The sequence below is a fragment of the Amphibalanus amphitrite genome, unplaced genomic scaffold (assembly GCF_019059575.1).
Source record: "Amphibalanus amphitrite isolate SeventyFive unplaced genomic scaffold, NRLGWU_Aamphi_draft 000428F_arrow, whole genome shotgun sequence".
In the NCBI taxonomy this organism is placed as follows: Eukaryota; Metazoa; Arthropoda; class Thecostraca; order Balanomorpha; family Balanidae; genus Amphibalanus; species Amphibalanus amphitrite.
The window spans coordinates 105,417-120,128 of record NW_024881922.1 but is presented as its reverse complement, the minus strand read 5'-3'; the positions used below and the strand labels follow the sequence as shown (position 1 = coordinate 120,128).

General features: G+C 47.8%; 1 protein-coding gene across 1 annotated transcript in view; it reads left to right on the top strand.

Annotated features, from left to right (window-relative positions):
* LOC122391264 (zwei Ig domain protein zig-8-like) overlaps positions 1-12,614 on the top strand; it is a 33,685-nt gene extending 21,071 nt beyond the window's left edge. The window contains exons 2-7 of the mRNA XM_043385017.1: positions 2,924-3,048; positions 9,718-9,849; positions 10,348-10,426; positions 10,931-11,032; positions 11,316-11,501; positions 12,482-12,614. Coding sequence (XP_043240952.1) covers positions 2,924-3,048; positions 9,718-9,849; positions 10,348-10,426; positions 10,931-11,032; positions 11,316-11,501; positions 12,482-12,594 — 737 coding nt within the window. The 3' untranslated portion in view covers positions 12,595-12,614. The remainder of the gene's footprint in view (positions 1-2,923; positions 3,049-9,717; positions 9,850-10,347; positions 10,427-10,930; positions 11,033-11,315; positions 11,502-12,481) is intronic.
* Positions 12,615-14,712: the final 2,098 nt, after the last annotated feature.

The window sequence follows — 14,712 nt, the reverse complement described above, 5'->3', positions numbered from 1 at the left end:
AGTTGGGCTGGTCGTGAGTACTGGTAAATCGTGCGGGATATGACGGTAGTAAAGGAGACGGCTGAGGCGAACCGGAACACGTGGGACTGAAAACTTCAACGTTCAGTCTGCCAATGACATGATCCTTCACAAAGATCTTGCCGGTCGTGTGCTAGCGACGAAACTAACGACGCACAAGCTAGAATCCCAAATAGGGATTAGATACGAATATAGCCTAATATACAGCCCATGCTGCTAGAAGCGGAGTTTGAGAAGTGATCATTTTGAGAGCCGGGAGTTCACTGGGGCCACCCGTTCCTGGATCCGCTTTACGAGTCAAGTCTTCCAGGAGCGGCTGCCGGCTGAACTGATTTAAGTAGATGCAATGCTGGATGAAGCCAGTCTACGCAGTACGCAGAGATTACGGGCGTAAAGCCATACTATACTGACATTATTGGCGATTTAAACTGTAAAGTGTATGTATACATTTTAGCTTGTCTGTCTAGGTAGTATTTTTGTGATATTATTGCTTTTTGCTGCTTTGGTTCTAAATGCAATCAAATATTTACTTTTGAAGTAATATCGAAGATATAAGAGTTATCAACATCATGATGCAATAAATGCATGGAAAAAATGAAAGCCATGTGCTGTATGGAGACAGACACAACTTATATAAAGATGGTGCAACTTACTTTTGGATTGCGTAATAAAGTTATTCCAAGAAACATTGCAAGGCATATATCAATGATCTTTCTCTAGCTCGACCAATCAACAGATAACTTGAATTAAAGAAATTATTGTTTGTTTTTTACATTTAATATTAGGTAATAACTGTATTTGGTAGTAACTATGTATAGTGTGGTAAAAGACTCATACATAGTAAACATGAATATCCACGCATGCATACGAACCCATGCCCCGCTCGGCGTGCATTTAATGGCATGCATGCTACGTTAGGTTTGTTATGAGTATAGGATGCTTGCGTACGCTGAATTAGAAGTAAATTCCACGGGCGCGAGCACACGTATGCCATTTTGCTCAACGGCATTGGATTTACGAATGACATTCCTCTCGTAAGTTTGCTGACATGTCTTCAGCCTCTTTGGTGGTGGGCCGAGCTGACCTTTATAGCCGTTATTAAAAGCAATTGCGTTGTGAAAGTGCCAGAATAAAGCATGGAGACATTGTAACTGTGGCATACATGAACCAGCAGAAACACACTACTATACTACCGTAACTCATCACACCCCGTGTCGAGTGGATGAGACGATAAAACACGGCACGGCACATAACGATAAAACAGGGGACTTACTGTGTGCATGGTACACCGCTTCCTCTGACATGCTCATTGCATAATCCACATTGCACATGCCACTAGAATTGCGTGCCGTAGGCTGCTTATGAGGCGCCAAACCAGCTAGTCATTCACTAACACACGTATTTAAAAATGGACTGCTCAGACCATTGCTTTTTAACACTTGCGAGCCGGCGAAGGAGGTGACAAGTAAAAACTTTTTACAATGCTTGAAAGGTATTGAAAAGGAATGTGGGACGGCCTGAAATTGCCGGAAAGTTACAAAGTGTTACAAAGTGAAAGTGTTTCAAATGTACTGAAATATTTCTTAGCTACGACAACGAAGTTTCTCATGCTTTTGAGACTACTCAAATCAGGGCACTATCAAGCTGAATCAAATGCACACACTTCAAAGCGTAGTGTACAGACTTTAGAGATACTAATTAAATACTACATACATTTGGAGCCTACTGTTTAATATATTTGGCTTCTAAATATCGTTTATTTAGATAAATGAGCGTTGCCAATAACCTAAATATAATCTAAAATAATCTAAATATAATATATGGAAATATCGTTGCCAAAACTTAAATCTGCATGGATCAGAGTAGTGCTCCCAACACTCTGCCGGGGTCGCTCATGCGGCCATGGACTCACTTTACCTCAGACAGAGACAAATAAGACCGATGAGCTAATCCGCTGAACAGCTCGACCAATCAGCTTTGAGGCCAAAGTCTGTCAGCCTCAGCTGTTCCATCTGTTTGAGAGCTATGGCCTGCTGGGCCGCGGCCGGCGCTGGTCAAATCAGCCGCTTTGTTTGCCGTCGTCCGATCTGACTGGGTTTGGGTGCGGCCCCAGACGGCCTCAGACGTCGCCTCGGCCGGATCACTGCGCGGTTGTGGGGCGTTCTGACGGCGACTCGGTCAGTCAGAGACGACAGTACTCCACGACCCCGTGGTCAGTGGCATGTCCGCTCGTCTGACCAGACGCTGCCACCGTGTCACCGGCAGCGAATCCTCCAACAGGGGGCTTTCAGCCCAGCGCTTCCGTGCGTACGTTCGGTGACTTGACATGACGTATGCCGGTGTCGGTCCGGCGGCGCACGGCAGGGCGAATTTCGCCGACAGGTCAGCTGACCTTTGACCCGCGGCCAGCCGGGGCACCCGAGGGGCGTCCGCGGCCGACCAGCGGGATGACAGCGATATTTCTCGGCGGAGATTCGCAGGAATTTCAGCAGCTTATGGAGTCGACACAGAATTGGCTGTCGCCCCGCGGCGGTGCCGCTAGGTTTCGTTCCGAGTGTTGGACGGAGGCGCGCCGGAAATTCGGCCCGCCGCCGATTCCATCGGTCCATGCATAAGGGACACCGGCCGGGCCGATACTGGATATTGGATGGGATGTGTCGATGGGCAGTTAATAGAAAAGTGGGCGGGGAAGGCCAGACAAAGTGAAAGTGTCTAGCGATTTGTTCAAATGAGGCTACAGCTTTGCAAGTATGTCCAATTTGTAAAACACGTGCACTGACGGAGCTCATTACAATGTGCTTTGTCAGTTTTCCTGACAAGTTTCTAAATTCAATCTTTTCGTACGTCGGTACTTTGTTTCGTCTGCATCTCTGAGCTTACCGCGCCTATTTTCGTGTGTTTGCAGCGAGCCTGGCCGGACCGGTGATACGACTGCCTCAGCTGACCTACGGCGGGTCAGCGAACGTGACGGCGACTGCCGGTCAGACCGCCAAGCTGCCCTGCAATATCCAGGATCTGGGAGACAGGGCGGTAAGTGCAGTCACCGCCAGAAATGGCACTACCTTTCACTTTGTATGACATGTCATGCAATAGTATAATTCACTCATAATAAATGAATTTTTATTCAATCGACATCGACACAATTTTTTATCACATTCGCTTTTTATATTTTCTTCTATGTCAATGTAGGGGAGAGTGGGGTAAGATGCCCAGGGTGGGAAAGACGCCCCACCCCCTCTAGCGGCGAAACAAAGAATTGAACCCGGAAATTAATGTTCTTAACGTAAAGCGGAAGCCTGCCTTGTTAACTGCACAAAAAAATTGCGAAGCTCAGTTGGGCAACGGCTGGCTGGTGAATGCATGTTTTTTATTTGCTGCTTTCGAAAAATATTTTGGTGTCAAAACATTGTAAATATCAAAGAAGGTAGATAATTTTTGCGTCCCTTGATATAGTCGTGATACAAACATGCGTGTACTGTGTCCCAAACAGTTTGTTTCAGGGTGTAGTTTTATGGCTAACATATTGTACTGATTTAATGTTAGTTCGGTACCTTGGGGTAAGATGCCCCCTGTCCGACTCCTGATGGGGAAAGACGCCCCCCTAAATCCATAGGCTGTCCTTCAAGCAGCCCGTCAAATCATTTATTACATGCTTGTGATGAGAGACAAAAGCCGGTCTGGGACTATTGAGAGTCCAGTACGGTCGGGTGCTCCCCATGCCGGTCTCTCGGCCCACACAGCGACTTTTTGGGCGGCATCTGACTCTAAGAGCCCTCACGACGGCCTCGGTGGGCCCCATTATTGGCTCCAGGGCCCCTCACGATATCCTTTGAGGGCTCCCACGTTGGCTCCACGGGCCGCGCTGGCATCTGAGATCCCCACGATGGGCTCGAGGGCCCTCAAGCATTATGAAGACCTATAAGGGCCCCACAGTGGTCTCCGAACGCCACCACGGAAGCTTGTTTGGCCGCGCTGGACTATGATGACCCTAACGATGACCTCTGAAGCACCTTACGACCACTTTTGAGGGCCCTTACGATGACGTTTGGTGTCTAAAGTTGCAGGCTCGAAGGGAATACTGATTCGTTCAGGCGATTCCCGTGCCCATTTATGTCACTTATAGTGCAGGGGGCATCTTCCCCAACGCCAGGGGGCGTCTTTCCCACCCTGTGGGGGAAGATGCCCCCTTTGACTTCTTCAGGAAAATGCTTAATAGCAAACAAAGTTACCATATTTCAGGCACGAAAGTGTGATATTTTTGGAGAAAAATGATGGCTTCCGTTGACTCTTCAAGTTTTTGCTTTCCGATCGTCATTTTCGAATAATATATCACATAGTAAAACCCTGGGCATCTTTCCCCACTCTCCCCTAAGTATGTATCTGCATAACTGTACTCTCATGCTCCAGCACGCACACAAACGTCGCATGAGTTGCAATTTTTTCATTGAGAGAGCCTGTAATGATTTCGCGGTCATATCCATCTCTATTTTCAACTTTTCACATATCCGGTGTCCGTCTCCCACGTTCCACCGCGGGCCGTTTTCAGTGAAACGCGGACCTGTGGAGACGCGGAGCGAGCGAGCTTATTAGTGATACGACGTCATCCATCAGCGCCGGGCCTGTCAGCAACTCGGCGGCAATTTGACTGCGACAGTTTGACAAGTTTGATGCCCGGTCTCGGGGGTGCCGGCTGGCCACGATGGCTTTATCAACTCTGTAATGAAACAGGAATATCCGGGAGACTACGAGACAGTGCCTGCGGGCCAGCCGGACTTCAGGAACTTTCAATGTCCCGGAACGAAACGACTTTCGGCGACGTTAGAAACGAAATTATGCAACGAAATTCATTCATCTAAGAATGTGTAGCTGATCATCGTAAAATGGTTGATACCCAGTGAACTCATATACGAACATAAAACCATAAAATAGAATTACGAATTGCCGTCGATAAGGGGATTTCTGGCATAGCTCAGCATTGGAGACGCCCGTTCGGCATTGTGAGGCTTTACATCCGAAATAGTTCCAGCTTAAGAGGCTGTCGGGTGCTGAGCCGGCCGTCTAGCTGTCATTTCAGCGCCGGTCGCGCTCCCAAATGGCGCTGGTCCACGGTCGCCGGTGGCCGGTCGTCGGCCGCGGCGCGGCGCGTGGCGCTCCGTTGGTTCTGCAGCATATAACAGCTCGTTATCACCGTCCCCGGCCGTTATCGCACCTGTGATTTACTGTCGGCCACCTAATGAGTGCGGTCGCCGCGCCGCCGGCCGCTCCGCCGCCTGTCGATCGCTGGGTGACATGCAGCGCGGGCCGGCCGCTCCCGGGGCCGCCGCCCCGGGCGCTGCCCCCCGGCCGTCCGCGGGGAGGGGCAGGGGGGGGCGGCAGATGGGACCCAGACACGACACGGACCAGCACGTGCCGCTGAAGGGCCGAGAGCCCTGGAGGTGGCCGCTGGCCGCTGCTAATGTGTCGGGGCCGTGATTACCTGAGTTGGCCAAGAGGGAGGGCTGCGGTTATTGCCGTTATTGGGGCGAGGGGTGGCGTCGGTGGCATTCCATGCACAGGGAAAGTGTTTGCGTGCAAGAAACGAGTTGTGCCGTTAGCTGTGAGTTGCGTGAGGTAGAATAAACATATGAAGCATCGTGATTGCGTGTGCGATTTGTCCCCCTTATTCTTATTAATAGCACTCATAAGGGCCTCTTGCTGACTTGTTTGGGGTGCAGTGCCAACATCCGACCGTGGGGCTGGTTCCTATCAAGTATGTTTGCTCTTGTGATCTGAGGCTGTCAACATCCTGTCACTGACATATGAACAGAAATACGTCGTAAGGTGACCTGTGGAACAACGATGACATTTGCAGATATAAATGTCGGAGCTTTTGGAGCAATATTCGGCAAAACATACACTTTCAATATGGCGCAAGCGGCAAGGGCATTTGTTAAATAATGATAATTAATCTTATCCTTTCTGTTCCATTTTTATTTGCTTAAGACTCTATTGATATTTTAGCTACCAATGATGTCATGGTTGCTGTAGATAGCTCGTTTTGACGAGATATTTTCAGAAACGCTTAACAAAATATGCCTGAAATATTAACTGTAATATAAAGATAATAACTAACAAAGATTTCAGTTGCCCCCGTGCGTCAGTAGCTTAAATGCAGTTATATCAGGTTCCACTATCAGTAATGCAGCTCATCCATTGAAAATCTTATTCAAAAGTCAAAACATCGGCACTCAAAGAACGTTTTCCACAGCTCGGGCTGTTTAAGCACGCCGTGTGAGGTATTTGAACAGGCGATTTTCTGCTCTGAGCCGGTGGCAGGGGCGTTCGTGTGGTCTCGACACCTGTTTACAATTCGAACCGCTCTGTTCGCCGGCTGTGCGGGTCTGTTTGTGCGCCAGTAGACCATCACTCGGCCGCTGCCGTGCTGTTCTCCGGGGCTCCTTCATCGGCCTGTATATCTGTCTGTCTGTCCGTCTGCCGACCTGCCGGCCAGAGAGCCGGCTCGTCCGCTCGCCCGCTCGTCTTCCTATGATTGATGAAGGCGCCCAGTGCCCAGTGCCGACTTGATGACTGCTCTAGAGGCCTGGATACACGCTGATAAAGCGCAGACGTGCGCGAAAATAACGCATTTGGAGACATTAAAGGAAACATAAATCGTTGCGGAACGAAGCAGCTCAGTCGGTGCGGACGGCGCAATATGTAACCGATGTAATATGAGCAAGATGAAATGGAGGGAATAAGGCGAATGGAAAAGGCAATGTGCAGACGTGAAGATGAAACAAAACACTCCTAATGCATCCTTTTTGATCGAAAGCGACTGTTTTGCTCATTGTGTAAATGTAATGCCAATGATCACATCCTGGGAGTGCCTGCCTACGTATTGGGTTTTCGGCAGCAGGCACTGCGGCACAGTATACATTCAGGCTGAACTACTAGCGACATCTATGTGCAGGGCCAGGATCTAACGGGCCGTGCGTTCGCTCTCGATCTGTGACGCTTAGGGCGGCATTTAGCAGCATCTGTTTTCAGCACCTAGTTTGAAAGTTACTCGGCACTTACCACTCAATGCTTCCAGTCAAAATAAGTGGAGCGAATTCAGCAAACGGAAAGGGAAAGCTGTCATGAGAGCTGAGTGGACGCCCAAATGATGATGACAACTGTGCCATTCTTTGACAATACTCGGAGCCGTTAGCGTTAATCATGCGTCAGATGGCATCGCCGAGCAAACTTTTGGAATAACTATCTCGCTGTTACTGGCGCTGGTGACGGTCAGTCTCACGACGACCGATGACTTCGGAAAAACTTAGCGCCGTGACCTTTACAGCCTGACTATCCGTAACAGCCGATACAGCTTCAATCCAGAGACAGCCACTTTAGCGTCTGCTATGAAGCAGGGCCTCCTCTAACATACCCACTGGGTGGGCAAATGCCCACCCAGTCACCATAAATGCCCACCCAGTGGCGTCGATTTGCCCACCCAGAAGCAAATGCAAAAATAAAGGTCCGGCCGGACGTCCGGTACTACCACTTCGGTTTCCCGAAAAAGAAAAGCTAGCTAGCAGCCAGTGCCCCAGTGCCTCACTCACTTCCAGTTATTTCTTAATATGGAAGCATTCGTGACCTCTAGATGACCTCAGGTCACCCGAACTTGGAAAACCTGGATGTTGGTTATAAATATACAACTCGGTGAGCTTAGCATACCCTGCCAGTTTGAATCAAGAACAACTCTGTTACTCTAGATTTCATTGGCGAAATAGCTTATTTTCAGTGCCATTTTGACCATGTACCGGTTTTTGTGACCTTGTGACCTGACCTGAGGCCATTGGAACACAAAACTCACAGGTCACACGTCAATTGGCTGCCCCAAGTTGTGTCTGAAATTTGGTGACGCTAAGTTTTATGGTTCTAACGCTATAAACCAGGGGTCGGCAAATGGTGGGGCGTGCCCCCTTTGGGGGTAATGGAGCCCTTTCGGTGGGGGTAATGAGGGATTCTGAGAAAGCCTATCTTTTTAGAGTTTGTAGCTCCAGTGATGGAGCCATCGTGACTGTTGCATCCCAGGGTTCAAAGATTAGCCCAGGCCAAAGGCACAGCACACTATTGATAAGATACCAATTTTCACGTACCTGCTCGCCTCACCAGTCACCATCTCACCCCTCCGTACAGTCGTTCAAAAGCAGCTGCAACTTTTAACCGTCGCCCGTCTGTTGGCGTTTCAACAGCCGCTAACGTAAGGGGGAGGAGTCGATCGGACCCCCGCGGCCTCTCGGACTCTGATATGGAGCTGTGCATAAAAAAGACGAGCGTGCTACCCGTGACCATAGGAAGCCGCTGCTGCCCCGTTTTAAGGTCCTTGGTCATTCCGTCTCATTCAAGAGGGCAATGATAAGTGTCGAGAATTCGGGACCCGCTATAACTTCTTGAAGTGAGATTTTATGGCTCAAGATGATCTCCAGAAAAAGCTCATAAGCCAACGGTCATTATGGCAGGTCATGATATTTTCCGGGCTGGTGAGAAAAAAAAAATGATGGGCTCGAGGGTACAATTTTGTCGTGATCCAATGCCTTTTACGTGAGCTTTTAACGAAAAACCACCCGCCGCCCCTATACGTACAAGGGTTAAATGGGATATAGCATAGGCGGCGGAACGGGGAGGGCACCGGGGCACCGTGCACCCTTTGATTTTTGCATTTTAACATTAGCCCTATGGGCGTTGCATGGAAAGAATGGGACCAAAAGTCGGCAGTGCTCCCCCCTCGCCCTTAATTGAAGGTGTTCCGCCGCTACTGGGATATAGGCATTAAATGTTTTGTGGAGGAAGTGTCATGTTTTAAATTTGATGCATTGGAAATGCACAAATACCCAAAGAGTTCCAGGACGGTATGGAATTTCAGTAAACTTAGTTGTGTCAGCAATGGGGTCTGGTAGGAGGGGGTAATGGCCCTGCCTGGCGCCCAAAAAGGGGGCACGACCCCGAATGACCTGCCGACCACTGCTATAAACGATAAACTCAGCGATTCCGTCGCCGCTAATATAGTCCAATTTTACCCTGTTATTGTGCCGGTTTTAGTGACCTGGTGACCTGACCTAAAATAGCAGAGACCTGAAATTTTAAGGGAAGGTGTCTAAAGGTTGCCCCAGAGGGTATGCCAAATTTTGCGGCGCTACGCGCCGCCGTTTTTACGTTATTTACGAAAAACCTAAGGGGGGGTTGCATATCAACCCCCTTGGCCCGGCGAGGGTTAATGTCGATATAGGGCCGTATATAACTAGATGAAGAGGACGCGTCAAAAGTAAGCTGACCATGCCTCCTAAAAAGAGGCAGCGAACATTATTAGATTTCTGCTTCAAGGAGCCCGAGCAGTCATGGACATGTAAGTTTACGTTAACTTTGCAAACTATCATCTTGTTTCCAATAATGGCACAGCTTATTTGGTCCCCCCCCCGTCACAGGTTTTGAAATTGGGTGAACCCCAAAAGAAGTGGCTGGATCAGCCCTTGGGCAGGGGAGCGGCGAAAAAATTTGCCCACCCAGTGAAAAATCCTTAGAGGAGGCCTTGCTATGAAGACGCTAAAGATGTGGCACGGTGCTGAAAATCAGCCATCAAACAAGCGCCAACATAATTATCTCAGACATTTTCTGTAGCTAACAATTCGCACTGCATCAGCGTCCATGATCTCCCGCTCTCTGTTCTCTTCACAGGTATCGTGGATTAGGAAGCGCGATCTGCACATCCTAACCACGGACATTTTCACATACACATCGGACGCCCGGTACCAGGTAGCCCATCCGGAGGGCTCCCAGAACTGGACGCTGTTGGTCAAATACGCACAGGTCAGTGACCCAGCAGCACTGGGTCTGGTTAGTGTCCCCCAGCCGCCGCACATCTCCTAGCCGAACGCGCATAATTTCTCCAGGGAAAAGTGTTCGTAATAGAAGCACGCACGGAAGATGTTCGTAGCATTGGAACGTAAGAGGCTTCCTCACTTTGTCTGGCGCACATCATTTACATCATATACATTCATGAATGTGTGATTTGGTTTGTTTGCCGAGTGATGTGATTAATGAGCGCATCCTATCTTGTTCTCCCTTTTGACTCTGACGCGACACTCATAATAGTCATTTTAGTGTTTAACTGTCATGTACAAACACAAATACAAATCATTTAGCACGACAAAGGTTCAGTCGACGACCCTTATACCCGCATTTCCCGTAAACATCACAAAACCGTTACCGGTTACGATGTGATTTAGCAAATGTTCCTTTACCTGTAGGTACGGGTGACTCTGACCATTCTGTTTGTAATCGAGTTCATGTATCCTTTTCCCACAGGCCCGTGATACTGGTGTGTATGAGTGTCAGGTAAACACGGAGCCCAAAAGGTCGTTGGCCTTTTATCTTCGAGTAGTAGGTGAGTTTGCGTCACCCAAGCGGAATGACATGTCTGAATTATACTTGATCATGCCATGTTTGTCCTTATTTTTATTTTATTTTTGCGTCAAAAACAGGCAACAATTTTACACTGCACGTCTATCAAGTCAAGTTGATCAGCATATAATGTTTTATTTTGCAGAATGATGCAGAATGGTTTTATTGCTACGTGAATGATGAACATAACAACAGCAATCTGCCTATTTCGGTAAACGACAATCTACTCCTGAACCTATTACAATTAATCACATTTGAACTGCATTCCAATTTATCAGGACAGTCGCTTCGATTTATGTTTGCTTCCATACCTTTACACCAATTTGAAAGCACGTAAGAAATAAATACGTGATTCTAGTCTTTGGTGAATCTAAAAATGAACATTGAAAGCTCCAATAGACGGGATCTTATATTGATTTATCCCAGCTGTACTGCATCGCACAGGTTTCATCGTTATGAATATCCAACCTCCTATTCTTTTTCGCAGAGGCTTTTGCCACAATCCAGGGTCCACGACAAGTGTACGCTAAAGTGGACTCAACACTGAGGCTCACTTGTGTTGTGAATATGCCAACCACTGGCTCAGAAGGTATGCACACTGCGTTGTTTCTCTGATTTCCTATAAGTAGACCAAATCACGTCACTTTATAGTTATATACTCTTTTCCTCTAGTTGAACATACTTTTTCATGGTCTTCATGTACTAAAATCCCAACAACTTACGGAACCTACACTTGGTATCAGTCTGTACTGCCCATGTGAATAACTTCGATAGAGTTCATGCTCTAGATAGAGATATGCGACTTTAGCATTGGCCTTTTTCGCATTCCACCTACCACGCCCTCTCGACTGACCCGTTACGCCCCTGCGCAGCGGTGGCACTCAGCTGGCTACAGAACGGCGAACCGCTGGCCGCCGACCGCTGGGTCACAGAGACCTCACAGGAGTACGTCACCTCGCGGCTCACCATCAGCGGCGCCCGGCTGCGCGACTCGGGCGCCTACACGTGCGCGCCGGCCAACGCGGCGCACGCGCACGTACAGGTGCACGTCATTAGCGGTCAGTACTGGGGAGGGGGAGGGGAGGGGAAGGAGGAGGGGAAAAACAGGTGAACTAGCTAGTAGGTATCAGTACCCAGTAGCGTACAATCATGCCCGTAGTAGGAAAAGTTACAGCTGGATTTTTTTTAATACTAGTCTTTCAAAGGTGAAACATTTTGGAAATAATGATAACCGCGTTAATTTGCAATAGCCCGAGTGCAGCAGTTTGGTAATATCGGCACGATATCAGCACATAATGCTGCTCCACTCTGCAAAAGCTCTGTTGCCCAAATGTATTTTCATTGTCAATTCACCTCTACTAAGCTGCAGTCATTCATCCTAAATCACATTTGGTTTATCCATTACCAGGCAGCGCCGGAATGAAAGCTTACTAAAACAGTCCTCAAAGACCCAAACATGAAAACAGTCAGTGCAACAACTTTGTTATCGAAACGTGAAAATAGTTCATGGCATGGCAAAACAGCTCATCCACCCATCGTTTGTATATATTTGTTTGGTCGTTATGCATTTTCTTGGGGATATGAGGCCAGAAGGCGCCACAAGCTATTACAACATGACTAATGCATTCCATTATCCCACTTATGGCTATGCAGCGTTGCTATGGCAACATCAGGGCGCACTCAGAGGCCATCCGGGTGCTCCATCTAAAGTCGTATGAATATAGCAGTTTGTGAGCTTTTATTAGGGTTTTTAAGTGCTAGTTTGTTTCCTTATTTCTTGTTGCTTAGTTATCGACAACAGCCGTAAACGGTCAGCATATTGATGGTAAGCTGTCATTCCCTATTTCCAAACTGTGGGAATGCTGGAGGCTCGCTGAAGTGGTTTATGCTATATCTGCGTCGTCATTAAATGGCCCCTGCGTGTTATTTGACTTTGGTGATCCCAACAAAGACCACCATCGGCCCTTCTGCACATGTCAGTCCGTTACCCAACGTCTGTCACCTGATGTTTGTGTGTCTGTCTGTGCGTCTGTTACAGGGGAACACCCGGCGGCCATGCAGCATGGAGCCGCGCCAGTACAACATTGCGTCACCCCTCATCACCTCATTGTCACCCTGCTCTGCTTTGTCGTCATTGTTCACTGTAGATAATACAATGCGTGTTTTCTTAATGATGTTTATTCGTACTACCATTGGGAAACTCAAAAGAAGGAAGTGATGAAACAAACAGCCTTACAATGCGTAGAACTTCCGCCAAGAACATCTTTCATGCATGGATCGATTTCAGAGGAATTATATACTCTTCCTTCGCCCCAGTGCTGGGGGGGGGGGGGCATATGTTACCACCCTGTCGCGTTTTTTGCGTGTGAATAAAAAACCGCGGCGCGTAGCGCCGCGTCGCTTGGGGTAGCTTTTGGTATATCAATTTTGGACAATGTGTGAAATTTTTGACCCCAGGTCATGTCAGGTCAGGTCACCAGGTCAAGTTAACTGACCAAGCCTAAAAAAGTTTGCAATCATGTCCAGCCTGCAGTGTTTGTCAGAAAGGTTTTAAACTTGGTGGATTGCATGCTGTTATGGGCGCCTACAATTTGTATATCTCGGATTTTTTTATATCCGTGACCTAAGGTCAGGTCAGTGGCGTGACCTTTCCATTACAAGTCAATGGAGAAAAATGAAATTGCATCTAGATCCGTATGTACGCATAGGAACAGTCCAAATATTTCAGAATCACAATGATTTGGACCACCCGTGATGACCAAGGCGTCATTTTTGCTGATAGCCTCTAGAAAGGTCATCCGAGGTCATTTGAGGCTACAAACAGATTTTTGCCAGTAACTCTCGATTGGAAAGAGATAGAACGCTGGGGATGGTCTCATTGTGTTTGTCTTGTGGAGACGCATCGACTGATATACAACATGACCTTTTCCGGTCAGGTCATGACCTTGACCTGAGGTCAAATTTTCAAGTTGACCTTTCAAGGTCGAATTATTGTTCATTCGACGCGTCTCGGCGAAAGGAACACGATTCTGGCAATAGAAATGTCGTGGCTTTTTGTGGTCGAAAGTTATTGTCGAAAAACACTTACCGTAAAAACAGCTATTTTTGGAGTTTTTGCTCTCTGGAGGCTAAACCGTGGACCTGAGGTCAATTTTGATAATGCTTTATCAAAAGAAGAGTTCAAAAGCTATCGTTTGCTTTTCCATGCGTTTTTCTAGCTACCATAGTTCCTGAGATAATGGCATGTTTTCTGAAAAATATAATGACAATTGGCAACTTTTGACCTTTGATGACCTCTGGTGACCCCAATATTGCTCTAAGATGAAAAATGACTGAAATACTTTCAAACGTACGCATTAAGAGCTATCCACTGCTTTTTACCGCGTCTTTCTAGCCCTCTTAGTTTTTGAGTTAGAGGTGGGTGGTAACATATGCCCCCCCCCCCCCCCCCCCCGACTAGGGCGAAGTTGGCTGAGACCGCCACTGGGGCGCGGGATAAGGATCTATTACTCACCAAGTGCCAGTATCACATAGAACTGACACAAGCAAAGCAAAGGTTTGGCGAAGACCTACCGCCTGTCAGTGACATTGCAGCGACAGCCTAATGCTGCGAGGAAAGGATCACGCCGAGGCTTATCATACATGCCCGTCTAACAATCTATGTACATACTGCACTGCACTACAGTCTACATACCTACTACAATTCTAGCTAGCATGCAGTGCATCCTGCATTTCCATGGTGCATAACACGCCCTAGCTCACGTGCCAGCGTGCCCCATCTGTCCTCTTTAGACTCACATGACAGTAATCATAGGCGCAGCTCGCCCAGTAAACAAAGTGCGCCTTCTAAACTCTGTGCGACATCGGTAGTCAAAGATTGTTGGATACGTGCTAATGGGGTGGTTCTATCGTCCGGAGCTCTATCGTTCGATTCCGCGAATGTCGTTTTTTCGCTGCAGATTCCGGTCACAAGTTTGCAAAGCCATCAGTTCCAACAAAACAACACTTAGCGTATCTTTCCGGATGGATTTCGAAGAAAAACTAAAAGCGAAGCGAAAAACATGCGACGCGGCGTTGGAAACAATAGCTTAGAGCTATTTGCATTGTCGCTTGGGTGATGAAATGCATTAGGAGGCCTATGCACTGCACCCGGTAATTGACGACATATCAGTTTATTACTGGATGGAGTGGTCGTTTTGTGTTTCAAAAAAAGGACGTTCAGAAATGCATTTTTATGTCACTTTGAAACGAAACTAATTCCAGTAATGT